Genomic DNA, 25,921 nt, shown 5'->3' with positions numbered 1-25,921 from the left:
TGGGATACACGGCACTTAACGTTGGCAGGGAGGGTCCAAGTGGTGAAAATGAATATTCTGCCGAGGTTCTTGTTTATCTTTCAGGCTCTCCCGATCTTTATGCCAAAGGCCTTTTTTCGGAAAATGGACACAATCATCTCTGACTTTGTATGGGCGGGGAAGGTGCCGAGGGTGGGGAGGACCCTGCTACAGAGGCAGCAGGGAGGGCTGGCATTGCCAAACTTGCTTCATTATTATTGGGCGGCAAATGTGGACAAGGTGCGGCGGTGGTGGGAAGGAGAAGGGGTAGAGTGGGTGAGGATGGAGGAGGAATCTTGTAAGGGGTCTAGTTTGAGGTCGATGGTGACGGCAGCATTGCCGATGGCTTCGAGTAGGAATTCAGGGAGCCCAGTGGTGCAGTCCACGGTGAAAATATGGAATCAGCTGACGGGGCATTTTAGGGTGGAAGGGATGTCAGTGCTAACGACGCTGTGCGAGAATCATGGGTTTGAGCCGGGGGGGGGATGGATAGTGTATACAGGAGGTGGAGGGAAGTGGGGCTGTTCAAGGTGAGGGATTTGTATTTGGAGGAAGGATTCGCCAGTCTGGAGAAGCTAAGGGGGTAGAGCTGCCGAGGGGTAGCGAGTTCAGGTATCTACAGGTTGGGACTTTGCACGAAAGGTCTGGAAGGGGTTCCCTAGATTGCCGGGATACACCCTGCTGGAGTCACTGCTGCTTCCGGATGTGGAAGGGGAGGGAAGAATTGGGGATATATATAAGTGGCCGGGGGAGCAGGGAGGCAAGCGGGTGGTGAAGATCAAGGAGAAATGGGAATCAAAGTTGGGAATGGAGATCAACTGGGGAGCATGGAGTGAGGCACTGCGAGGGGTAAACGGGACCTCCTCTTGTGCAAGGATGAGCCTGATACAGTTTAAGGTGGTGCACAGGGTGCATATGACTCGGGCGAGAATGAGTGGGTTCTTTCAGGGGGTAGCAGATGAGTGTGAGAGGTGTGGGCGGGGGCCAGCGAATCATGCGCACATGTTTTGGGGTTGTGAAAAATTGGGAAGATTCTGGGCGGGATGTTTGTGATCTTAGCCAGGATAGTGGAGGAGGAATTGGATCCGGACCCTTTGGTGGCGATATTTGAGGTTTCCGAGGAGCCGGAGCTCATGGAGAGGAGGAAGGCCGATGTCTTGGCCTTCGCCTTTCTGATTGCACGGCGATGGATTTTGCTGGAGTGGCGGTCGGCATCGCCACCGGGAGTAGCAGCATGGTTGGGTGACCTGTATGACTTCCTGCGGTTAGAGAAGATAAAGTACGAGTTAAGGGGCTCAGCAGGGGAGTTTGAGAAAAGGTGGGAGATGTTTGTGACGGTGTTTGAGGAGAAAAATCTGTACAAACTGTATAGTTGATTGTTGGGAAGAATGTTTCCCAGGGTGTTTATTTGCTGTAACCTACTTTGATACAAGTTTAAATAAAATGCGTTTAAAATAAAAACAATGTTATCTACCGCGAGAGGCTAAAAAGGAAACAGAAAACCAGTAGCCAACTCAGGAAAAACCTTGCTAATTCCTCTCCAACTTCTGAAGGGAATCAAGCAAGCTCCAGGAGATTGTACCGGCCGTTGCTCCTGATGTTCACAATTAACTAGCAACATTCCCGCCATAGTTGGAAAGCTCTCTACTCAGGAACTAATGAGTGTCGCAATTTTTTAAACACACATTGGCAGGACGGCAACTCTGCAAAAAGAAATACGTCCCAGCTAATGTGTTGGGCCAGATGCTGCGAACCACGAAAGCACGACTGCTGGTTTTCCTGTCAGTGTCAAATACACAACCTCGCTAAACTATGTCAAGTTCCTCCATTATTTTAAAAACTTCAATCTTTGAAAATTTATTTAAACACATAAAGAAATAAGAGGAAACTCGTACTGAGAAACATGGGGAAACATGCTTAACAATCTGATGTGGCACATATAGTACAATATACAAACATAGGGAATAGGGGAAGTAGTAAGCTATTCAGCCCCTTAAGCCTGATCAGCCATTCATTATCATGGCTGATGTTTGTGTTTCTAATTCCACATTGTGATCTATCCCAAGTAACCATTGATTCCTTTGCCTAACAAGAATCTATCTACCTCTGCCTTAAAATATTCAGTGACCCCCCCCCCCCAACTTCCTGAGGCAGAGAGTTGTCGCACAACCTTCTGAGAGAAAACAATTTTCCTCGTCCCTGTCCAATAAGGGCGACCCCCCCCCCCCCCCCCCCCTGAACTTTCAATTTCAAAAGGAAAGAGATGCCTCCTTTAAAGGCAAGGTTAGAGAGAACATGGGACACCCAGCTATACAACAACTTTGATTAAGATTGAGCACATTTCCGGTCTAGCTTTTCAACCAGAGATGATGCCCAGCACAAAGTGAATCTGCAGGTTTGAGGGGGGAGAGAAAGAATTAAAAATTTCATAAAAATCAACTGGGGCAGAGAATCAGCTTTTTTGTGTACGAAGCAGAAGATTCCTGCTTACCTTTCAAAAGGATGCTCCCATCTTCACATGTGCAAACTTTGATAGTATCCGGTACATTGGAGGCAAGCTCCACAACAGACCTGTAACCTAATGCACACAGTGGCAGCCGCTTTCCCATCATGCTATGGTAATCTCTTTCCAGCTCACAGGGAGCCAGACTATTTTTGGCAGAAATCAGCAGAGAGCGTAGCTCTTTCTTCAAAACCTCCAGCAACTTCTCCTGATCTGACATGCTGGACACCAATCTGTTAGGATAAACAACGGTTGGTTTAAAGGAATTGTATTTGTATTTGTAAACATTAGAAATAAGGTATAGTTTTAAATATGTGTTTAATTTAGCCTGGAAGGGTAAAAATCTACAGTTAGATTCATGCTGTATGGTGTTTTGTTTATGTGAGAGTTGGTTTCAATCCCAACTGTGATTCTATTGTGCTTAGAGATGACTACGGGGTGAAGAATAAATAGTAGGTCATTGCTTGGCAACAGGAGGCTACTTTCCAGAGGGAAGAGCTTTCCTTTGTTCTCAGTTTTAACTGGCAGTAAACATCTTTTAATCCTGCTCGAAGACTAGACAGGGCAGGAGCTGCAAAGAGGTAGGCATCCTAAAGTACAAGCCACAATCCGGACAACCAGGAAATTGGGACAGAAGGAACATTTAAGACACCGCAAATTAATAGAACAAAGACTAAGGTATTGTTCAGAAGAATTCAAGAGTAAACAGTGTTCTGAATTAAAGAGAACTGCAGTTATCAGATTTTACGTGGTACAGCAGACTTGAGGTAGATGAAACATTTGATGTAACTTTCTACATTGTGGGAGTCGAGAGTCAAAATAATTGTGAGCAGTTTTCACAGCAGCCAAGACAAATTTTAATGGGAAACGAAAGAGAAAATGCTGTAAAATCTCAGCAGCTCTGGCAGCATCTGTAGGGAGTGAAAAGAGCCAACGTTTCGAGTCCGATGACTTTTTGTCAAAGCTGGAAATCTTAATGGGTTTGATGTAGAATCCTGGACTGGATTCACTGTTAAACGTGGAGTGGAAGCTTTGTTTAAAAGTGTCATTTGAAGAACCACCTGGATTTCGGAAAGCATTGTAATTACGGGAGAAGATTTAAACGGTGTGTTTTTGGGAGTCAAGTTTGGAAACTCTCACTTGGCAATTATCTGGGGGGATTCTGAGAAGAGAACCACATTCAATTGAGGTTCAGAATGAAGAGTGTATTTGCCCACAGTCATCTTGTGAACTTAAAGGGAGTTTGTGCTAATCTTAAAACCATTGTGCAATTGTTAAGCTGGGGGGGGGGGGGGGGGGGGGGGGGGGGAGTCAAGGCGTACTGTATCACAAATCAATTTTTTAATGTTTGATAAATAAATGTTTTTCCCTTGTTGTTAAAACTAATTAGCGGTCCTGTGACTCTGTTCCTCCCCATTTTATTTTTAAAACGTTACCGTCTTTTGAACCAGGGTTCCGTTCTGGGATCTTCCCGTTATAACATCAACTGGGATGGTAACAAATCATAAAAAGGTAAATAAAATCTTCCACGAAGCAGCCTCTCCCACTTCCCTTTAGTAAAAAAACTTCGACACTTAAAAACAACTATTTAGAAGAAAATAATTTGGCCAGGGTCAGGCTGAGGAAGTTTAATTCAAACATTGTTTTAAACAAATGGTCTTACATTTTATTTACCCACTAATGAATCATCCACGGTGAATTGGAGAAAATGGTGTATCTTTAACCAGGAGAAACATAAAAATAAAATACAATCTCCTTTTATTTTCTGTATCTGACAAAAAAGAATTAACCCCAATCTGACAGAATATTCTCCTGCCATAGAGGGAGCTCCACTAACTTTGCTGGTCATCCCAAAATCTCCACCCTCCTCTCAAAAATGTAAAGATTTGGAAATGGTTATCTAAAATACAATTCCATACAACAAAATATTAACTTAGGTGTAGTTTTATAAATATTTTCAAGGTTTTTACAGCCGTTAAATTGCCTAAAGGCCAGTGCACATTTGTCTAACAGAACAAAATGGTAACTAAAATCAAAACTAGATGTAATTAAATGAAAAGGAATACAGGAGCATAAGTCATAATGGTTCTTCGTGTATGAGCAGATTACATGTTTTACAACCAAGAAAATGCATTACCAAAATGCAGAGAAGGTGCAATAACACTATGGTATCCATATTTGTGGTCACGATCAATGAAGAGGGACATCATTTTAGCCTTTAAAACATCTTGAGCTGATATAATATCAGAACGGTTGTTGGCTATTTGGGCTACATACCCCACTTCAGACTGTCACTTAATCCCACCGCTGCCTTGAACAAGTGGTACTCTCACTCCCTCTTCAAACAAGAGGTCAAACAGCAGTAAATATATCCCAATCTACTTAGTGATTATTGAAAGCTGGAGTTTCTAATACTTAATTTGGTTACTTTTCTTTTTAATTAAATCTCAACCTTTATCTATACTTCCAACTCTTGCACTTAATGAAAAGTTAAAGTCACAAATAAAAAAGGAGAATGTCAAAAAGCAAATGCCACCCCCATGAATCAATCTTTTTGCTCCATTTACTCTGATCGCTCAAGGAGTCAGTGCAAAATCAGTGGTGACTCAGTCAAAGAAGGGATTATCTCTCTCCTTTTTTATTTCACTCTTAATGAACTATCTGATTATATTTCCGTGCACCCCCACTTCCGTAGTCCCCGCTTCCGTAGTACATTTATCAATTCCAGTAGCTAGGAACAGAAATCATCAACTTTGTCCATATACTGTAGTGGTTATAGCATTGACTCCCAAGTGTTGATGACACAGGACGCCCTTAATAACATTCCTCAATGCACTCCATTGGATGGCAAAAAAGGACTACCCAACATACACAAATGGGGAGATCAAGAGAGCCTGAAAAAGCGTTTTTAAACAACTTGCATTTATATAGGACCTTTGAACATAGCAAGACTTACCAGGGCACTTTGCAGGAGCATTATTAAACAATATTTATCACCAAGCCATGCAAGATATTAGAGCAGGTGACCAATTTGATTAAAGAGGTAGGTTTTTAGGACCACCTTAAAGGTGGTATGGGAGGTTTGCAGAGGGAGTTACAGACGTTAGGATTTTGCAGTTGAATGTAAGGCCACGAACGATGGAATGATTGAAATCAATGTTGCGGAAGAGGCCAGAATTGGAGGAGTGGTGGGACGAATGAGAGGGTCAGCAACAGATAAACTGAGGCAGCGGCAGAATCAGGAGAAGTTACAGAGGTACAAACAGGCACTTTATAACGATGCTGTCAGAAGCTCATCAAATGTGACATCAAGGTTGGAGTCTAGTTCAACCACAGAGTAGGAAAATTGCGTGGTCAACTGTGACAAAGCCAGCAGGCAATTCGACAAAGACCAGGAGGGCTAGTTTATTTTATAGTTAATTTAGAGCACCCAAATAATATTTGCCAATTAAGGGTGCATTTAGCGTGGCCAATCCACCTACCCCGCGCACCTTTTGAGTTATGGGGGCGAAACTCACGCAAACACGGGGGAGAATGTGCAAACTCCACATGGACAATGACCCAGAACCAGGATCGAACCTGGGACCTCCGGCGCAGTGAGGCAGCAGGACTAACCACGGCAGCACCCTGCTGCCCTGAATGCATCGTTGATAAGAGCAGTTTCGTAACTGTGACAGGGGCAGAGACCTGATGGCGGGATCTCTGGGAAAGACGGGGCAGGTATTTGGGACGCGATGGCACGTTCGTGGAAAGCAAGGTGGAAAATGGGGTGGTAGTGTGGACGGAAGGGAAAGAGGAAGAAAAGGGGGGGGGGGGGGAAAGAGGAAGAAAAGGGGGGGGGAAGAGGAAGAAAGGGGGGGGGGAGAGGAAGAAAGGGGGGGGAGAGGAAGAAAGGGGGGGGGAAGAGGAAGAAAGGGGGGGGGGAAGAGGAAGAAAGGGGGGGGGGGAAGAGGAAGAAAGGGGGGGGGGAGAGGAAGAAAGGGGGGGGGAGAGGAAGAAAGGGGGGGGAGAGGAAGAAAGGGGGGGGGGAAGGGGGGGGGGGGAAAGAGGAAGAAAGGGGGGGGGGGAAAGAGGAAGAAAGGGGGGGGGGGAAAGAGGAAGAAAGGGGGGGGGGGAAAGAGGAAGAAAGGGGGGGGGGGAAAGAGGAAGAAAGGGGGGGGGGGGAAAGAGGAAGAAAGGGGGGGGGGGGAAGAGGAAGAAAGGGGGGGGGGGGAAAGAGGAAGAAAGGGGGGGGGGGAAAGAGGAAGAAAGGGGGGGGGGGAAAGAGGAAGAAAGGGGGGGGGGAAGAGGAAGAAAGGGGGGGGGGAAAGAGGAAGAAAGGGGGGGGGGGAAAGAGGAAGAAAGGGGGGGGGGGAAAGAGGAAGAAAGGGGGGGGGGAAAGAGGAAGAAAGGGGGGGGGGAAAGAGGAAGAAAGGGGGGGGGAAGAGGAAGAAAGAAGGGGGGGGGGAAAGAGGAAGAAAGGGGGGGGGGAAAGAGGAAGAAAGGGGGGGGGAAAGAGGAAGAAAGGGGGGGGGGAAAGAGGAAGAAAGGGGGGGGGGGAAGAGGAAGGAAGGGGGGGGGGGAAGAGGAAGGAAGGGGGGGGGGGAAGAGGAAGGAAGGGGGGGGGGAAAGAGGAAGAAAGGGGGGGTGGGAAAGAGGAAGAAAGGGGGGGTGGGAAAGAGGAAGAAAGGGGGGGTGGGAAAGAGGAAGAAAGGGGGGGTGGGAAGAGGAAGAAAGGGGGGGTGGGAAAGAGGAAGAAAGGGGGGGTGGGAAAGAGGAAGAAAGGGGGGGTGGGAAAGAGGAAGAAAGGGGGGGTGGGAAAGAGGAAGAAAGGGGGGGTGGGAAAGAGGAAGAAAGGGGGGGTGGGAAAGAGGAAGAAAGGGGGGGTGGGAAAGAGGAAGAAAGGGGGGGGTGGGAAAGAGGAAGAAAGGGGGGGGTGGGAAAGAGGAAGAAAGGGGGGGTGGGAAAGAGGAAGAAAGGGGGGGTGGGAAAGAGGAAGAAAGGGGGGGTGGGAAAGAGGAAGAAAGGGGGGGGTGGGAAAGAGGAAGAAAGGGGGGGGTGGGAAAGAGGAAGAAAGGGGGGGGTGGGAAAGAGGAAGAAAGGGGGGGGTGGGAAAGAGGAAGAAAGGGGGGGGTGGGAAAGAGGAAGAAAGGGGGGGGTGGGAAAGAGGAAGAAAGGGGGGGGTGGGAAAGAGGAAGAAAGGGGGGGTGGGAAAGAGGAAGAAAGGGGGGGTGGGAAAGAGGAAGAAAGGGGGGGTGGGAAAGAGGAAGAAAGGGGGGGTGGGAAAGAGGAAGAAAGGGGGGGGTGGGAAAGAGGAAGAAAGGGGGGGGTGGGAAAGAGGAAGAAAGGGGGGGGTGGGAAAGAGGAAGAAAGGGGGGGGTGGGAAAGAGGAAGAAAGGGGGGTGGGAAAGAGGAAGAAAGGGGGGTGGGAAAGAGGAAGAAAGGGGGGTGGGAAAGAGGAAGAAAGGGGGGGAAAGAGGAAGAAGAAAGGGGGGGAGGGCAACATTTTTTTAATGAGGAAAGGGTCGATAAGGGCAGATCTGAGGGGGTGAGGGTGACACCTGAAGAGGGAGAACCGTTAATAGTACCCATCAGCATGGGAGCCAAGGGGGTAAAAGTAAATCACTCAGGTGAGCACAGTAAGAAGTCTTACAACACCAGGTTAAAGTCCAACATGTTTGTTTCAAACAGTAGCTTTCAGAGCACTCAAGGAGCAGTGCTCTGAAAGCTCATGTTGGACTTTAACCTGGTGCTGTAAGACTTCTTACTGTGCTCACCCCAGTCCAACTCTGGCATCTCCACATCATCACTCAGGTGAGGCAACATTAAGTTCATTTAAAACACACCCAACCTGGGTTAATTAGTGAAGTGCTCCAAACCTGGCCCTTTGAATGGAGACATGGCGATTTTACAGAGCATGATCCCAGCCACCTGACTCCCTCCGGCCTATTCAATGGCATCCAGTCAACCATTAGGGGCTAGGCCGCTGACACCGCCCCAGCGCCGGTAAGGATGGGGCAGCAGCAACACTCACCCTCAGGGGGCAGCTGTGATGTCGGAAAGGCCGCCGCTCCCGCTCTTGCTGCGGGTTTTTTACTGTCCTCGGAGTCTCCTCGCACCCCGCCCGGCTTCCCGCTCCTTTCCGCGGGTCCCACGTGTGACCTTCCCCCGGCCAGTGTCCCAGTAAACACCCTCCCTCTCCCCTGAACACACGTTCCGCTGCCCTACACAGTGGCTGTGGGGCTTTCAACGACAAGACAGGCAGGACCGTGTTGGCACCAAGCATTTTTCAAATTCCCAACAAACCACACTTTTTTTGAATGTGACGATGAAGGCTGGGATATTTTTGTTTAACATCTGAGAGGAGGACTTTTGGGGTGGGGTTGGAGTCCCTCTGCCCACTGTACAAGGCTCAGCACAACATCGAGGGCCGAAGGGCCTGTTCTGTTCTATGTACTTGAGCAATGGCTTTGCACGTCTGGTCTGCCAACGTTTGGTCATGATGGCAGGCACGTACCAGCTCAATAATCTCCACCTGTGCTGCTTTGAAGGTGCACCACAGCCTCAGGATTATTTCCCCTCACAACCTGGAATCGAAATGATGACTGTGAAACCATTGTCGATTGTCGCCAAAACCCACCTGGCTCATTAATGTCCTTTTAGGGAAGGAAATCTGCATCCTTACCCGGTTTGGCCTACATGTGACTCCAGATCCACAGCGATGTGGTTGACTCTTAAATGCCCTCAGGAATGGGCAATAAATGTTGGTCCAGCCAGTGACACCCACATCCAATGGGCAAATTAAAAAAAAAAATCTCTGCAGCACCTAAGGTGGAAGGATGGAAGGGGTGCCTGAGTCCAGATCTGGACACAGGGGAACACCAATAAGGTCCTTCAATGCTGCTCACATAAGGTACAAATTGACATGATTGGCAATATAAAAGTTGTAATTATTTGCAGCAGTTTTGTCGTCATGACGTGCAAAGTGATTGCAGTGAGACTGTGACCTTCTGTTGACTCCCCCATCTCACCACTTTCTATTTAGCTAAATTAGACATGTTGTTAACCTTTTCTTCGACAATTTCTCACTACTCATATCTCCCTTAAGACTTTTTTCTGTCTCCATCTCACCCCCTCCTCCCAGGACATTTACAACCAACTGCTCAGCCCTTTTCCCTGTTCACGTTTCCAGAGCACCAACCTGCTCCACCACGGCCTTACCTGAATCCACGATCCCCTTGTCCCAGTAAAATTCATATTCCCTTCAACCCTTAATTTTCCCCTTGGTATGACTTCTATTTTTGCTCCTTGAAGTCCAAAGACCGTTTATGGTGCACAACAGGTTAACTCATTCATCACTAGATCTGGCTGGACCACATCAAACAATATTGGATCATATTCTCCTGTCAAAATGATTCACTACTCCAGGATCATTAGGGAACATAATCCTACTTCCAAATGTCTCCTTATACCCCTTTCCCCTATTTCCAACTGCAAGGAGTTTGTGGACTTCTTTGATTATGACCATTTGTTCAGCTGCCGTTACTGTATCCCTTCTTCCCCTTTACCCTGAATGCATTTTCTCCAGTTTCATTACCTCCCATTTCCTCTAACCTCAGCACAAGACCCACCTCCTGCTCTCTCAACCCCATTCTATTGGGCTTCTCTCCACTATCATATTAGCTGATATAATAGCTTCCCCTCCTTCAACAATGTCCTACACCCTTTTAAATCTATCACACCCATTCTCAAAAAAAATATCCTTGAACTTGCTATCACCATACCTTCAACCTCCCTTTCCTCTCCAGCATTTTTGAATATGCTGTAGACTCTTGAATCTGTATTAAAATCTCCACATTTGAACCTCTCCAGTAAAGTTTCTGCTCCTGTTGCAGAACTAAAGTAGACCTAATCCAAGTCCCAAATGACATCCTCCATGTCAGTGGTATATTATCCTGTCGCAACCTATCTACAACCGTTGACAGGTTGAACACATCCTCCTCCTTCAATGCCTCATCTCCATCGTCCAGCTGAGGGACAATGCCCTGGACGTGTTCTGCTGTTAGTTACGGCAGCTGTAGTCCCCAACCCTCCAAAGAATCGCTCTTCAGCCAAGTGCTCCAGTTTCCTCCCACAGTCCAAAGACGTGCAGGTTAGGTGGATTGGCCATACCAATGCCCGTGTCCAAAAAAGGTTAGGTGGGGTTACTGGGATAGAGTGGACGTGTGGGGTTAAGTAGGGTGCTCTTTCCGAGGGCCAGTACACTCGATGGGCCGAATGGCCTCCGTCTGCACTGTAAATTCTATGAGCCCTGTTCTACTTCTTAGCTACATGTTGCCCCTCACATCTTCCAGATATATCAGGTTCCACATCCAGTTCTATTTCACCTCCTTCTGAGTTCTCTGCTGCCTGTATTGTCAGGCTGCTTGTCTGACATCCAGTCTTGGTTATGTTTCAAATAGACACTAGACTAGATCAAAGCCAATGGGCACAGAGGTTAGCACTACTGTCTCAGTGCCAGGGACTCGGGTTCAATTCCGACCTTGGGTGTCTGTCTGCATGTGTTTCATCCATTGATTAACAACTTTTACAGGTGCACCATAGAAAGCATCCTATCTGGCTGCATCACAGCCACTGCTTGGCCCTAGACCGCAAGAAACTAGTCGTCCATCACACAAACCCACCTCCCATCCATTGACTCAGTTTACACCTCCCGTTGCCTCGGGAAAAGGGGCAGCATAATCATTCTTCCAACTTCTTCCATCAGGCAGGAGATAAAAGTCTGAGAATACGCACTAAGATTCAAAAACAGCTTCTTCCCGAAGACCCCTAAACGACCCTCTTATGGACTGATCTCTTCACACATCTTCTCTACCTAGTACTACACTCCTGTATGCTTCACCTGATGGCGGTGTCTATGTATTTACATTGTGTATTTTCTGTTTGCACTATTATGTATTTTCTTTTCATGTACAAAATGATCTGTCTGAGCTGCACGCAGAACAATACTTTTCACTACTTCGGTACACGTGACAATAAACAAATCAAAATATGTTCAGGTTAGGTGGATTGGCTATGCTAAAATTGACCCTTAGTGTCCAAAAGGTGAGGTGGGGTTGCAGGGATAGAGCAGGGGCATGGTTCTTGGCCGGGTGCTCTTTCAGAGGGTTAGTGCAGACTCGGTCGGCCAAATGGTCTCCTTCTGGACGGTACAAATTCTGTGATTTCTATTAATGGTGGTCACGATTGACACACACAAATCAGAGTGAGGTCAGGTGTGACTCATCGCAAAAATGTAAAGGTTTCTGTTCAATATGTACCTCTGCCATTAGCCACGGAAACAACATCTTGCTTTCTGACTCACCATTTCAAATTCATCAAGCAACATTAAATTTCCACACATGCATGTTAGATACAAACTTTCTACAGGAAGTTAGAAGTCATCCACATCAGTCTATGGTGTACCCCTTCACCCCATCATCATTAGTAGCTGCCTAGCCCCAACACGCTACCTAAATCCCCATCGCTCCGTCAAAACCCTGCAGTTCCCACACTTCTAAGCAAGCTTTTAATCTTTCTTCCTCATAAACCCTCTATGTCCTTTCTTTAAAAATATTCTGTCCGTATAAAAAGTTTTTTGTTATACGTGTTACAGATATGCAAATTAGTGTTGTTTTACACTGTTCACACCCCCCCAAACACAAAAAGTCTGAATAAAAGTTACGTTACAAAACTCCAAATAAGATGGAACAAATGGGCCAGTTGCACAGTGTTTGAAAAAGGGCAAATATTGATCACTTACTTTTATTAAAGACTTGTACAAAAGATAAAAAATATGTAACGGTTCCAGTGGTATTGGAAATAAGTGAGGCTCTTGATTTAACTTGTGCAATGGAAATTTCCAAGTGGATTTTATATACCTTGACAGGTGGAATAGACGAACTGGAAATATTTATGATGCTTGCCACAAGGCCACAGCACATTTCAACACACCTGCACTAGTTTTAAAGTTAACACATTGATCTTTATGGTTTTTTATGTTATCTCACAAAACACCTAAAATATTATTTTGTGATATACCGACAAAAAATGAGAGCTGGGGTTCCAAGCAGTTTGTTGAACTCCAATGACACTGAATGAGGGATAGTCTGACTCTATCCTTAAAAAATAGCAACCAAAAAACGTGCCACTCTTTCTAAGGGGCAATGAGGCAGGAGTAACATGAATCCTCCCACTTGCTGCTGGTAACTCGTGCTTCCCACTCCTCAGGATTGTTCTCCACTTAAGGGATCACTTATGAATGTGGCTCACCAGATTTCTCCCACCTCAAGATTGTTGGGTTGCATATCAGCCTTGAAGTACTCGTAGCTTGCCAAAATTATTAGACGAGACCCAATCACTAAAATGGTTCGTGGCTCCTGCTGAAATGATCAGACAAGCAGCACAATCGTCTTCACCCGTCAAATGCTCACCCAACCCAAAAGATCAACTCCAGGATTTTTAGTTTCACTGACATGGTCCTAAGCGGAGTGAACAACCCTAGGATCTCAAAAGAAAACAGGCCCCCTTTTGTGGCAGTTTCCAGCTTAAGATTGAAGGATTCAAAAACCAGGACATAACTAATATATGTATGAAATATAAAATTAGCATTGAAAATAACTAACTCTGCAACTGGCACCGGCAGAAAGAAACTATCCATTTCACAGACACCATTCATCCAATGCACTGTATTGTGATAACTCATTCAATGTCCACTGAAGAAGATTGAGTGTCTTGTTGAAGTCTTTTTCACACAGGTAGATTCAGTGCTTTCACCTCATCTAAGCACTCATCGTAGGCCTCCTGATATTCTTCATGAGGTTTGATCATTATCACACATGTTGGCCGTTTGGATCCTGCAGCAGCTCCCAGATCCTTCATCAAAAAAGAAACAAGCATTACTATTCAAACTCTTTAGAATCCAGTCACATTTGTGCATACTGTCATGTGAGTATCTTTAAGAAATGGGTGTTTAAGAAATGTACCTTTAAGAAATGGGTGTTTATCAGTGATGTCAGAGTGTGGGTGGAGCTGGGCTGTCAACTTTTTACTTTTATTTTGAGCAGGCTGCAGGGTGTGTTTTAGTTTCGTTTTCAGTGTTGGAGCTGAAGCCAGGCAAAGCAGGTGTACTGCTGTTCTCTCTGCCATCAAAAGACTAACTCTTGATCATTTGTTGAAATCAGAATTATAAATGTTTTCAGTAGTGAATGTAAACCTGATGTGCTTCTGTTAAAAGGTGTTTCTTTTGTCTTCTGGATGTTGTTTGGGAAGTTATTAAGGATTACTTAGTGTTGTATTCTTTGGGGGTTGTATTTGAACATTGTTTGGCTTTAAAAAATACTTTTCCATTTCTGCTGTACCACACCTGTAGAGTGGGCCGTGCGCTCCCCATACCACAATCTATTAAAGGTTGTGGGTCAGGTGAACTCCATGATACACTTTGGGGTTCTCTAACCCCTGGCCCATAACTATACATAACTGTAAATTGGAGTCAGCCCACTGCGATAATCAGAATACCCAAACATGTTGACACAGCAGACTGAAGAAAAAAGCGATTCAAAAAATATTTTGTCAATTCAACACCTCCCTCAAATGTATAATTTAACTTCTTACAACTCACTGAGCCAATGTTCACTTGAGGTGAGAAAAATTTCCACAGCAATTTCTCCTAACATCGTCATCCAATCTATATAATTGTTTGAATTTTTTCCTTCTTTAGCTTATGTCTTTCTGGAACTGGGTTTACAATTCTATTGGCCAGACTGTCAGGGAAATTTTCAATAAAGCACCCTGCAGAAACAAGTATCAGAACTTTTCTTTATAATATGAACAACCATTTGCATACCAAAAGCATACCATTTTGGAAGGGATAAAAGCATAAGGAAGGCTGTTATCTTCACACAGGACCGGGAGGTGGCTGTAAACGTCAATTGGCAGAGTATCACCGGCCAAGACGACAATCCTGCAACCAGAGAAACACAACGTCAGCACAACACCAAACTTTAAAGAGTATAAAGACCACGTTCTCCCAACATTACTGTTGCTTTCTGCTCCTTTGCTTAGGAGGCCTGCATCATTACTACAAATTCATCAAGTTGTCAGTGCATTTTCTGAGCCATCTGCTTTATAAAATTGATTCATAAGTAAGAGTACAAAGTGTACATCGTGTGTATAATTAAAGGAACACATGGAAGAGGGTTTTGCTTCATTCAAAAAACCCTGTTTAATCAATAATCCAGATGCGACACAAAGCAGGATACTGGGGATGGAAGAAATGGTAAGGGAGACAGGAAAGTACAATAAGGGAATTCAAGGTAAAGATAACAGGCAGGTCAAATATGGAAAATGGGAGGCTGGCCATGTGAAGAGATGGATTTTTGTGGCCAAGAGCATTACGAGTTCCATGTTCTTCAAATCATTTTTATTATTCTTTCATGGGATCTGAGCGTTTCAGAAAAACCCCCAATTAGGAAGGGAGTTCTAGGTTTTTCACCCAGCAACAATTAAAGAACAGTAATATATAGTATATATATAGTAATATAGGGGCTGGTTTAGCTCACTGGGCTAAATCGCTGGCTTTTAAAGCAGACCAAGCAGGCCAGCAGCACGGTTCGATTCCCGTACCAGCCTCCCCAGACAGGCGCCGGAATGTGGCGACTAGGGGCTTTTCACAGTAACTTAATTGAAGCCTACTCGTGACAATAAGCAAATTTTCATTTTCATTTTTTTCATATAGTTCCAAGGCGGTGTGGGGCTTTGCAGGAGAACCTTTAGGTGGTATCTCCATTCATCTGCTACCCTTGTCTTTCCAGGTGGCAGAAATTGCAGGTTGGAAGATTCCGTTGAAGAAGCCTTCAAAAATTTCTACAGTGCAACACTATCTCCACACGAAGCCTCCGAGTCTGTCGACGAAGTTCCATCCGCAGACTTCTTACCCAAGCACTTTTTCGGCATTTTTCTGAGACAGGCACCTTGTATCTTCAAGTAGATAGGTTTTTCCCACAGGAATTACACCAGAAACCAGGCAAAAAGGGCCAAAAAAGTCCTTGGCGGGAGCTCTCCCTTGTGTGCAACTTCACCCTACATGCCACCACCAAAGAAGTCCAAAGGTGGCTGAATCTTAACTGTGTCTGAAATCTCCTAGCAAGTTGTATTCAGTTATACCAGACCACAATAGCTTTATCATCCTCATGACTGGCAACGATGAAACAAATCTTTTCAATCTGCAGACCAAGTATTGCCTAGTTTTCCTTTACCTCACATAACCCAATGCTGTTACCCAGCCAAATGGCGGGTCAAAGAAAGTCTGAGGCCGAAGAAAAAGATATGCATTGACCAAACTGAATTTCTTACTCATTCCTTCTTGAGAAGTGGGCAGCCATCACAACACCAGCCCCGAAATAACATGGTTTCAGAGGGTAATTGAACCCACGGAGAATTATTGACACAATACCACACCTGCTACTTTGTAGGAGTGTGCGCTAGGGTTCTAACACACTGCATTTACTTTTTAATAAAATAATTTGTTTCAAGGAATTATAATTAAGTACTTATATCAATAACTTTTCTTTGTGCTTTATTGGAGAACAGGCACATCACTCACCCCTTCTCCCCCTTGTTGACAAATTTCTGAACTTCCTTCACTCCGCGACGTATCTGCTTCACTTTTGCAGCTGGAAATGAATGGAGCAAGCTTTGGTTAAATATTCTGAAGTCGCCAAGCAATTTACAACAATTGTACTCTCTCTAACACTCACTTTCGTTTGGAGCAAAGCTGCAAATACAAATCAGCAAAATCAGAAGCTGCCCCATTTGTGGTCATTGTTTCTGTGAAACCAGTTGAAGAAATTACTACACTAAAACACAAAATATGCTGGAAACACTCAGCAGGGTAGACAGCATCTGACGAGACAGAAAGAGTTAATGTTTCGGGTCTGTGACCTTTCATCAGAACTAGAAGTTAGAGATGCAACAGTTATTAAATTATTTTTAAAATAAATTTAGAGTACCCAATTCATTTTTGCCAATTAAGGGCCAATTTAGCGTGGCCAATCAACCTATGCTACACATCAGTGGGTTGTGGGGGCGAAACCCACGCAGACACGGAGAGTGTGCAAACTCCACACGGACAGAGACCCAGAGCCAGGATCGAACATGGGACCTCGGCAGCGCGAGGCAGCAGTGCTAACCTCTGCTCCATCTTGGTATTGCTTAAAAAAAAGTAATTTTGTCAAAAGTCAGTAGTCGCAAGAACCAATCCACGTGCCCGAACTCAGCACTCTCTTCTCATATAGTAGAACATAATAATCTTTATTGTCACAAGTAGGGTTACATTAACACGGCAATGAAGTTAGTGAAAAACCCCTAGTCGCCACATTCCGGCACCTGTTCAGGTACACTGAGGGAGAAAACCGGAGCACCCAGAGGAAATCCACGCAGACACGGGGAGAACATGCAGACTCCACAGACAGTGACACAAGCTGGGAATCGAACCTGGGACCCTGAGCTGTGAAGCAACAGTGCTAACCACTGTGATACCCAATGTTGCATTTGTGACATGCTGAGATAACAAACTGATTCAACCTGATCAGTAGATCTTCCTAGAATAATAAGAACCGATCACAAATTTAAAATTAAATTAAGTGCTTACAATGAAGCAAAAGCAAAGTTTTGCTAACCCTAGATATCAGAAATAAACTTAGCAACTCTGGTAGCAGCTGAGGAATGTGCATCACTTGAACTGAGTGGGGGGGGAACACTCTGGTTCACCAATGTGGGCACGGTTGCATAGTGGTTAGCATTGCTACCGCACAGCACCAGGGGTTACTGTAGGTGCGGAGTTTGTTCTTTCTCCCCGTGTCTGTGTTTCTCCTCCGGAAGCTCCGGTTTCCTCCCACAAGTCCAAAGATGTAGAGGAAAGGATGGCGAAGATGATTCTGGAAAAGAGCGAAAGTAACAGGGTAGTTGTTATGGGAGACTTTAACTTTCCAAATATATAGTTCGAGTACATTAGATGGGTCGTTCTTTGTACAATGTGTGCAGGAGGGTTTCCTGACACAATATGTTGACAGGCCAACAAGAGGCGAGGCCACATTGGATTTGGTTTTGGGTAATGAACCAGGCCAGGTGTTAGATCTGGAGGTAGGTGAGCACTTTGGAAACAGTGACCACAATTCGGTGACCTTTACGTTAGTGATGGAAAGGGATAAGTATACCTCGTAGGGCAAGAGTTATAGGTGGGGGAAGGGCAATTATGATGCCATTAGACATGACTTAGGATGTGTAGGTTGGAGAAGTAGGCTGCAAGGGTTGGGCACACTGGATATGTGGAGCTTGTTCAAGGAACAGCTATTGCATGTTCTTGATAAGTACGTACCAGTCAGGCAGGGAGGAAGGGGTCGAGCGAGGGAACCGTGGTTTACCAAAGAAGTGGAATCTCTTGTTAAGAGGAAGAAGGAGGCCTATGTGAAGATGAGACGTGAAGTTTCAGTTGGGGCGCTTGATAGTTACAAGGAAGCGAGGAAGGATCTAAAGAGAGAGCTGAGACGAGCAAGGAGGGGACATGAGAAGTCTTTGGCAGGTAGGATCAAGGAAAACCCAAAAGCTTTCTATAGGTATGTCAGGAATAAAAGAATGACTAGGGTAAGAGTAGGACCAGTCAAGGACAGTGGTGGGAAGTTGTGTGTGGAGGCTGAGGAGATAAGCGAGATACTAAATGAATACTTTTCGTCAGTATTCACTCAGGAAAAAGATAATGTTGTGGAGGAGAATGCTGAGACCCAGGCTATTAGAATAGATGGCATTGAGGTGCGTAGGGAAGAAGTGTTGGCAATTCTGGACAAGGATGAAAATAGATAAGTCCCCGGGGCCTGATGGGATTTATCCTAGGATTCTCTGGGAAGCCAGGGAAGAGATTGCTGAGCCTTTGGCTTTGATTTTTATGTCATCATTGGCTACAGGAATAGTGCCAGAGGACTGGAGGATAGCAAATGTGGTCCCTTTGTTCAAGAAGGGGAGTAGAGATAACCCCGGTAACTATAGGCCAGGTGAGCCTCACGTCTGTTGTGGGTAAAGTCTTGGAGAGGATTATAAGAGATACGATTTATAATCATCTAGATAGGAATAATATGATTAGGGATAGTCAGCATGGTTTTGTGAAGGGTAGGTCATGCCTCACAAACCTTATCGAGTTATTTGAGGTAGGTGACTGAACAGGTAGACGAGGGTAGAGCAGTTGATGTGGTGTATATGGATTTCAGTAAAGCGTTTGATAAGGTTCTCCACGGTCGTCTATTGCAGAAAATACGGAGGCTGCGGATTGAGGGTGATTTAGAGATGTGGATCAGAAATTGGCTAGTTGAAAGAAGACAGAGGGTGGTGGTTGATGGCAAATGTTCAGAATGGAGTTCAGTTACGAGTGGCATACCACAAGGATCTGTTCTGGGGCCAGTTGCTGTTTGTCATTTTTATAAATGACCTAGAGGAGGGCACAGAAGGTTGGGTGAGTAAATTTGCAGACGACACTAAAGTCGGTGGAGTTGTAGACAGTGTGGAAGGATGTTGCAGGTTACAGAGGAACATAGATAAGCTGCAGAGCTGGGCTGAGAGGTGGAAAATGGAGTTTAATGTAGAGAAGTGTGAGGTGATTCACTTTGGAAAGAATAACAGGAATGCGGAATATTTGGCTAATGGTAAAATTCTTAGCAGTGTGGATGAGCAGAGGGATCTCGGTGTCCATGTACATAGATCCCTGAAAGTTGCTACCCAGGTTGATAGGGTTGTGAAGAAGGCCTATGGTGTGTTGGCCTTTATTGGTAGAGGGATTGAGTTCCGGAGCCATGAGGTCATGTTGCAGCTGTACACAACTCTGGTACGGCCGCATTTGGAGTATTGCGTACAGTTCTGGTCGCCTCATTATAGGAAGGACGTGGAAGCTTTGGAACGGGTGCAGAGGAGATTTACCAGGATGTTGCCTGGTATGGAGGGAAAATCTTATGAGGAAAGGCTGATGGACTTGAGGTTGTTTTCGTTAGAGAGAAGAAGGTTAAGAGGTGACTTAATAGAGGCATAAAAAATGATCAGAGGGTTAGATAGGGTGGACAGTGAGAGCCTTCTCCCGCGGATGGAGGTGGCTAGCACGAGGGGACATAGCCTTAAATTGAGGGGTAATAGATATAGGACAGACGTCAGAGGTAGGTTTTTTACGCAAAGAGTGGTGAGGCCGTGGAATGCCCTACCTGCAACAGTAGTGAACTCGCCAACATTGAGGGCATTTAAAAGTTTATTGGATAAGCATATGGATGATAACGGCATAGTGTAGGTTAGATGGCCTTTAGTTTTTGACTTCCCATGTCGGTGCAACACCGTGGGCCGAAGGGCCTGTACTGCGCTGTATCGTTCTATGTGCAGGTTAGGTGGAATGGCCATGTTAAATTGCCCCCTTAGTGTCCAGGGATGGGCACGTTAGGTTATGGGATTATGGGGATAGTGAGGGGTGAACACTTGCGAGTGGGCAGAGTGCTTGTTCGCAGGGTCGGTGCAGACCTGATGGGCCAAATGGCCTCCTTCTGCACTGTAGGGATTCTATGGAAATGTCCCCAGGAATTCCTGGGCTGGCACCCAGGGGTATCCCACCCTCACCATCTTCACTCCAGGCTCCAGCAACAACCCTGGTTCACATCCATCTAGCTCACTGGAAGCCCCGGGCCTCGCCGCCCCGCCCCCCGTTGGAAGCCCCGGGCCTTGTCCCCGCTGGAAGCCCCGGGCCTTGTCCCCGCTGGAAGCCCCGGGCCTCGTCCCCGCTGGAAGCCCCGGGCCTTGTCCCCGCTGGAAGCCCCGGGCCTTGGCCCCCCCGCCGCTGGAAGCCCCGGGCTGACCTTTCTTCACGCACTTGTACAGCTTCTTGCTGAGCTTCCTGGCGGCCAGCGGCTGGGCAATCGCATTGACATTCGCCACCATCTCCTCGAAGGTTCTCCCCGTCTCCTCACCGCCGTCCGGCTTCTCCTTCTTCCCCTTGGGCGACTTCATGCTGTCCCTCCCGCGCTGTGCCGCACGGCCGTCCGCACATCCGGGCAACCGTCCGCCCGGCGTCACTTCCCGGAAGTGACGCAGCGCAGGCTGGAGCCCCACCCCCGGCTTCGCCCCGCCCCTCTCCAGGACACAGCTGTCTGTCTGTCTGTGTGTGTGTGTGTGTGTGCAGCCCTGGGGGAAACATTCCTCCCCACCCCTGGGTCCATGGAAAACAACAATTATCCTGCATGCTCTTCATTTTCTTTGCACGTTTTTTTCCCTCTTTGAACATTTCCCTCAATCAGACATTAAAGAATATTGAGAAAAACAAAGGAAATAAAAGGGCTGTTTAGCTGACTGTCAAACATCTTCCAACTGGGGAACAAGCCTGTTTGATTTGGGGAGATTGGGGAGATTGGGGGGGGGGGGGGGGGGTGTTGGCCGAATAATGGCTGGAGCACAAAACCTCCAGGAAGACATTTAATGAAGAAGTGGTTAGCACTGTTGCTTCACAGCTCCAGGGTCCCAGGTTCGATTCCCCGCTGGGTCACTGTCTGTGCGAAGTCTGCAGGTCCTCCCCGTGTGTGCATGGGTTTCCTCCGGGTGCTCCGGTTTCCTCCCACAGTCCGAAGATGTGCGGGTTAGGTGGATTGGCCGTGCTAAATTGCCCCTTAGTGTCCAAAAACATTAGGTGGGGTTGCTGGAATGGGGGGAGGGGGGACTGTGAGGGTGCTCTTGTGGAGGGTTGGTGCAGACGCAATGGTCTTCTGCACTGCAGGGATTCGATACTTAAAAAGTCATATGGACTCAAAACTCTTTCTCTTGACATTGATACTAGCTGACCTGATTTTCTCCAGCATTCTCTTTTTACTTCAGATGTCCAGCGTCTGCAGTATTTTGCTTTTATTAAACATTTAATCATAGTTGGCAACTCAGTGGAAATGTGTGGGTGGAGGGGATTCTAGTCGGGGTGACCAACATTTATTAAATACAATAATGACAGGCAGACCATAACATCTGGGGGGGGGGGCGCAGTTCAAAGTTTCCCCTGGTGGGCAACAGCCACAGTGGGCATACTCGTATTTATAAAAAGTAAAGGGCAAGAACACACTCCCACGGAAATAAGGGACAAAAGGCATCCTTGAAGGGAGATAGGACAAACTGTCAAAGTAAGAGACAGCACGGTGGCTCAGTGGTTAGCACTGCAGTCTCATAGCACCGAGGTCCCAGGTTCGATCCCAGCTCTGGGTCACTGTCTGTGTGGAGTTTGCACATTCTCCCCGTGTTTGCGTGGGTTTCGCCCCCACAACCCAAAGATGTGCAGGGTAGGTGAATTGGCCACGCTAAATTGTCCCTTAATTGGAAAAAATGAATTGGGTACTATAAATTTATTTTTAAAAATTCACCTGATGAAGGAGCAGTGCTCCGAAAGCTACTGTTTGTAACAAACCTGTTGGACTTTAATTTGGTGTTGTAAGACTTCTTACTATATAAAAAAAGTAAGAGACAGCGATTTAAAATATGGGACGGCTGATCACCCTGGTTCTGGTGTGAGTGGGAGGGGCTTTCAACATGAGAAGGGGCTGAGTGGAGGTCTTGAAACAGAGGAGAGGTGTTCAGATTAACTAAAGACTTAAAACTTATCTTGTAACATTATTGTAACAGTTGCTGGTTTAGCACAGTGGGCTAACCAGCTGGCTTGTAATGAAAACAAGGCCCGCAGCGTGGGTTCAAGTCCCATACCAGCCTCCCCGAACAGGCGCCGGAATGTGGCAACTTTTCACAGTAACGTCATTGGAGCCTACTTGTGACAATAAGCAATTGTTATTATCCCTCAGCTGAACGACTGACTTGCAATCCCGCTCAAATAACTCAAACACAGACTCCCAGGATCAGTGATCCACAGGCTGTCCAAGAAATAAAGAACAAACGGAGTCCCTGAAGGAACATGAGGCAAACAGGCAATGTACTCTCGGTGAACCTTCAGTCTTGCCCTCCCCCCACAATTAAGTTTCAAAAATGAATATTGTGCATTATGAATATAAAATACTGCATTTATAATTAGAAATTGATTTTAGGTGAAAAAGGATAATATTATGATCCTCCGCTTTTCACGGGACATATACGAGAAGAATGCAGATCATAATGTGTAATATGGCTCACATGATGTAATATTAACTTTTTGCAACAGGTGAGTTTATGCAGAAATTACACAATTTATAATAATTCCGATAGTGAGGGCTGGATTAAATTTCATTCTTTGATGCTTTTTACTGGTTTGCAGTTTTGGAATAATCATATAGTTGTAACATTTTATAAAACTTGCATAAAAAGAATGAGAAATGTATGAAATTTTGGAAAAGACTGTAAAATAAATACATAGAAATCTACATGTATGTCAGTATAAGCTGTCCAAGTAGATCTAAACCTTTCATTCCCACAGCTGAAGCCTGTTTGTTTACTTATATAGATAGCTTCATTATTAGTTCATTTTGTTTTTTGCCACCCCTCCAAATGTTGCCGTCCCATGCAGCCACCTCTCTTACCTAGTGGTTGCACTAACCCGGATACTGTCCAGATTGATTTACTGACAGCTGATAAATAAGATTTTAATTCCATTAGTGCGGCCTGAGTTTGAACCAACTGTGAGCAGTTTAGTGTCTAATCAATGCAACTCCAAATTAGGTTTCCTTAATGTTGACAGTAAGGGATCAAAGTAGATTGATAAAGATCAAAATAAATTACTTAGCACAGCAGCCTCGCACTCCATCAAAGCAATACTGTCTTTGCTGGCTACTCCCATCTTTGATGTCTTCATCCCTCGTTTCTTGTTGCAGGATGGCCGACACTCATTTCTGTAAACTAACTTTATTGCTGACACATTTTCAGAACATTAACCCGTTACCCGTGAGTTCCCTGTCCCTGCCAGTGGGGAATTAAATGGCAGCAATCCTCAATTTTATGGATACTTTGCCAGTGACGGCTCCTTGGGTTCGAACATGGACGCAGCGGGATCTTAAATTGGCAAAACTTCCACCACGGGCTTTTAAATGGCGGATCGCAGGGGACCCTCCCAATAGTCCAGAAAGGCTTGGAGCCAAGCGTGGCCGACGGCATGGGGAGCTTGCGTGGTCATTTCACTGGGTCAGGAGTTCCTCCTGAGGGATCTACACAGTGGTCACCCGGGCACCTGAAAGATGGAGATGCTGGCTCGGAGATATGTCTGGTAGCCTGGCATCGATGGAGACATGGAGCGGGTCATTCGCAGTTGTCCGTCATGTCAGGGGCACCAAATGTTCCCGCCAGCAGCCTCCCTTCATCCCTGGGAATGACCGGGATGTCCATGGGTGAGACTGCACGCAGACCTCACAGGGCCTTTCATGGGGTCCATGTTCCTCATTATCGTGGACGCCCACTTGAAATGGCTTGACGATTACAAAATGGCCTCGACTTTACACATTCTGGAAATAACCTGGAAAGTCAGCAATTATTTGTTTTCTCCATGAAAAAAAACCTCTTCAACCCCTTCTCGTGACTCCTCCTTTCACAATTCCAACACCGAGATGAGAGAAATCACCTAGTTCTTTGACTGTGAGGTCAAGACAGCTGTCTCAGTGCTCCCCCTCTCATACAACTAACACAACCACTCATTGACTCAGCAATCACCATTTTCTTTTCAACGCTAGCCCCCTCATCTTGCAAAAGACCAATCTCCTCCTTCCTTTCCCCCTTCATCTAACTACTTTCTTAAAAGATTCACATGCTCAGGTGCTGTTCATTCTTTAAAAAATATATTATCACCTCCCTCCTCAAAATCTGTATAGCCTCTCCGACTACCCCACTGCTTTGTTCTCTACAATGTATCGCTGGCTGGCTCTTTTCGAATCTCTTCAGTCTGGTTTCAGTGCTGTTTGAGGATGTCATATCAGTGTGGACATGATGCGTTAAGCTTCCTTGTCATCTTTGTGGCATTCAGTCCGGTTGACCATGTTCGCCCTCTGCCACCTCTTTGTGGGACTCTCCTTGTTTGGTTTAATACCAATCTGTCTCCACATAGCCAGTGCATCTTTAGCAAAGGCTTTGTCATCCTGTTCCTGCATAGTCACCTCTGGAGTTTCTTAAGGATCTATTATTGGCAGCCTCCTCTTCCTTCTCCTTGCCCTGCTTGGTGGTTGATGTTGAGTGCTGGGAGGTGGTTAATAACACCAATTCCAATATGGAACTGACATCTATGAGTAGCAGTAGCGCACCCTGATGCAGACTCTGGGAAAACATTCACTTGCATTCAATACCTCTCCATGTAGCATTTCGCCTCCTCCCATCCCACCAGCACTTGCACTCCGTTTTAGAACATAGAACATAGAACAGTACAGCACAGAACAGGCCCTTCGGCCCTCGATGTTGTGCCGAGCAATGATCACCCTACTCAAACCCACGTATCCACCCTATACCCGTAACCCAACAACCCCCCCCTTAACCTTACTTTTAGGACACTACGGGCAATTTAGCATGGCCAATCCACCTAACCCGCACATCTTTGGACTGTGGGAGGAAACCGGAGCACCCGGAGGAAACCCACGCACACAAGGGGAGGACGTGCAGACTCCGCACAGACAGTGACCCAGCCGGGAATCGAACCTGGGACCCTGGAGCTGTGAAGCATTTATGCTAACCACCATGCTGCCCCATGGTATTTTGTCTTTTATTTTGTCTTTTACATTTTATTTTGTTTTGTCTTTTACATTTGCTTCTTCGTTTTCTCCTATTCTGTTTTCCAACACGCTTTCCAGAAATTTCCTCAGACCAAAAGATTAGCTCCTACAAACAGATCCAGCAGCTTGTTTCAAACGGCTTGCTGCAACCTTGAAATAGTCTTGAAAACGTTTTGTATAAATACATCTGGACTCTGAACAGTGCAGTCTTAAGATTTGGTTTGGGATTTATTAAAGGTTTCACTTATTGTGTGTGTTTCGTGGATGTTTTAATAAAAACCTTATTTGTAGCTGTTTCTAACAGATTCAGGGAGAGAAACAACCTCTTGGTGTTGTAGAATGAGAATACAAAGGTAACTTCTGGCTTCTAATATTGAATCCAAAGGACTTCAAGGAAAAATATTGGAATTTCTTTACCACAACCAAGCTATTATTTTAAGAAGACAAGCTGGATACAGGGTGGGGCGTTGAAAGGGAATAAGAACACTGAAAATAACTTATATTTTGCGCAAAGTGGAATCATGCTATTAGATTTTATTGAAAAATTGTGACAATGAAGTTCAAACAACTGTGAGACGAGCAGTCAATAAACTTGAGTAAATTGAACTATAGGAACTACAAAAACTTTCATTGAATTGAGTCAAAGAGCCGCATTTTTCTT

The 25,921-nt window shown here is 45.7% G+C and overlaps 2 protein-coding genes across 5 annotated transcripts in view; both read right to left on the bottom strand.

Moving 5' to 3' along the window:
* The window catches only part of LOC119978888 (tudor domain-containing protein 5-like), a 65,150-nt gene extending 56,077 nt beyond the window's left edge, over nucleotides 1-9,073 (bottom strand). For 3 of the 4 annotated variants that reach the window (XM_038820798.1, XM_038820799.1, XM_038820800.1), the window contains exons 1-2: nucleotides 8,535-9,073; nucleotides 2,510-2,754 (exon numbers count right to left, since the gene is read on the bottom strand). In XM_038820798.1, coding sequence (XP_038676726.1) covers nucleotides 2,510-2,741 — 232 coding nt within the window. In that variant the 5' untranslated portion in view covers nucleotides 2,742-2,754; nucleotides 8,535-9,073. The remainder of the gene's footprint in view (nucleotides 1-2,509; nucleotides 2,755-8,534) is intronic. The other variant, XM_038820801.1, reaches the window with a different exon arrangement.
* A 3,197-nt stretch (nucleotides 9,074-12,270) lies between these two features.
* On the bottom strand, nucleotides 12,271-20,647 carry nhp2 (NHP2 ribonucleoprotein homolog (yeast)). The gene is made up of 4 exons (XM_038820290.1): nucleotides 20,416-20,647; nucleotides 16,143-16,212; nucleotides 14,396-14,501; nucleotides 12,271-13,414 (listed from the first exon to the last, which is right to left on the bottom strand). Exons 1-4 carry the CDS (start codon nucleotides 20,564-20,566, stop codon nucleotides 13,289-13,291), a joined length of 453 nt encoding a protein of 150 aa, XP_038676218.1. The 5' UTR covers nucleotides 20,567-20,647; the 3' UTR covers nucleotides 12,271-13,288.
* Between the last annotated feature and the right edge of the window lie 5,274 nt (nucleotides 20,648-25,921).

This window comes from Scyliorhinus canicula, chromosome 15 (assembly GCF_902713615.1).
Source record: "Scyliorhinus canicula chromosome 15, sScyCan1.1, whole genome shotgun sequence".
NCBI lineage: Eukaryota > Metazoa > Chordata > Chondrichthyes > Carcharhiniformes > Scyliorhinidae > Scyliorhinus > Scyliorhinus canicula.
The sequence above is the reverse complement of the archived record's forward strand: the minus strand, read 5'-3'. Positions and strand labels throughout refer to the sequence as shown.

Coding starts and splice junctions, on each gene's coding strand:
- nhp2 (XM_038820290.1), bottom strand. CDS start 20,566: ATGAAGTCGCCCAAGGGGAAGAAGGAGAAGCCGGACGGCGGTGAGGAG. Junction 16,213..20,415: donor GTACAAGTGCGTGAAGAAAG/GTCAGCCCGGGG, acceptor ATTCATTTCCAG/CTGCAAAAGTGAAGCAGATA. Junction 14,502..16,142: donor GTCAACAAGGGGGAGAAGGG/GTGAGTGATGTG, acceptor CTCTGGTTGCAG/GATTGTCGTCTTGGCCGGTG.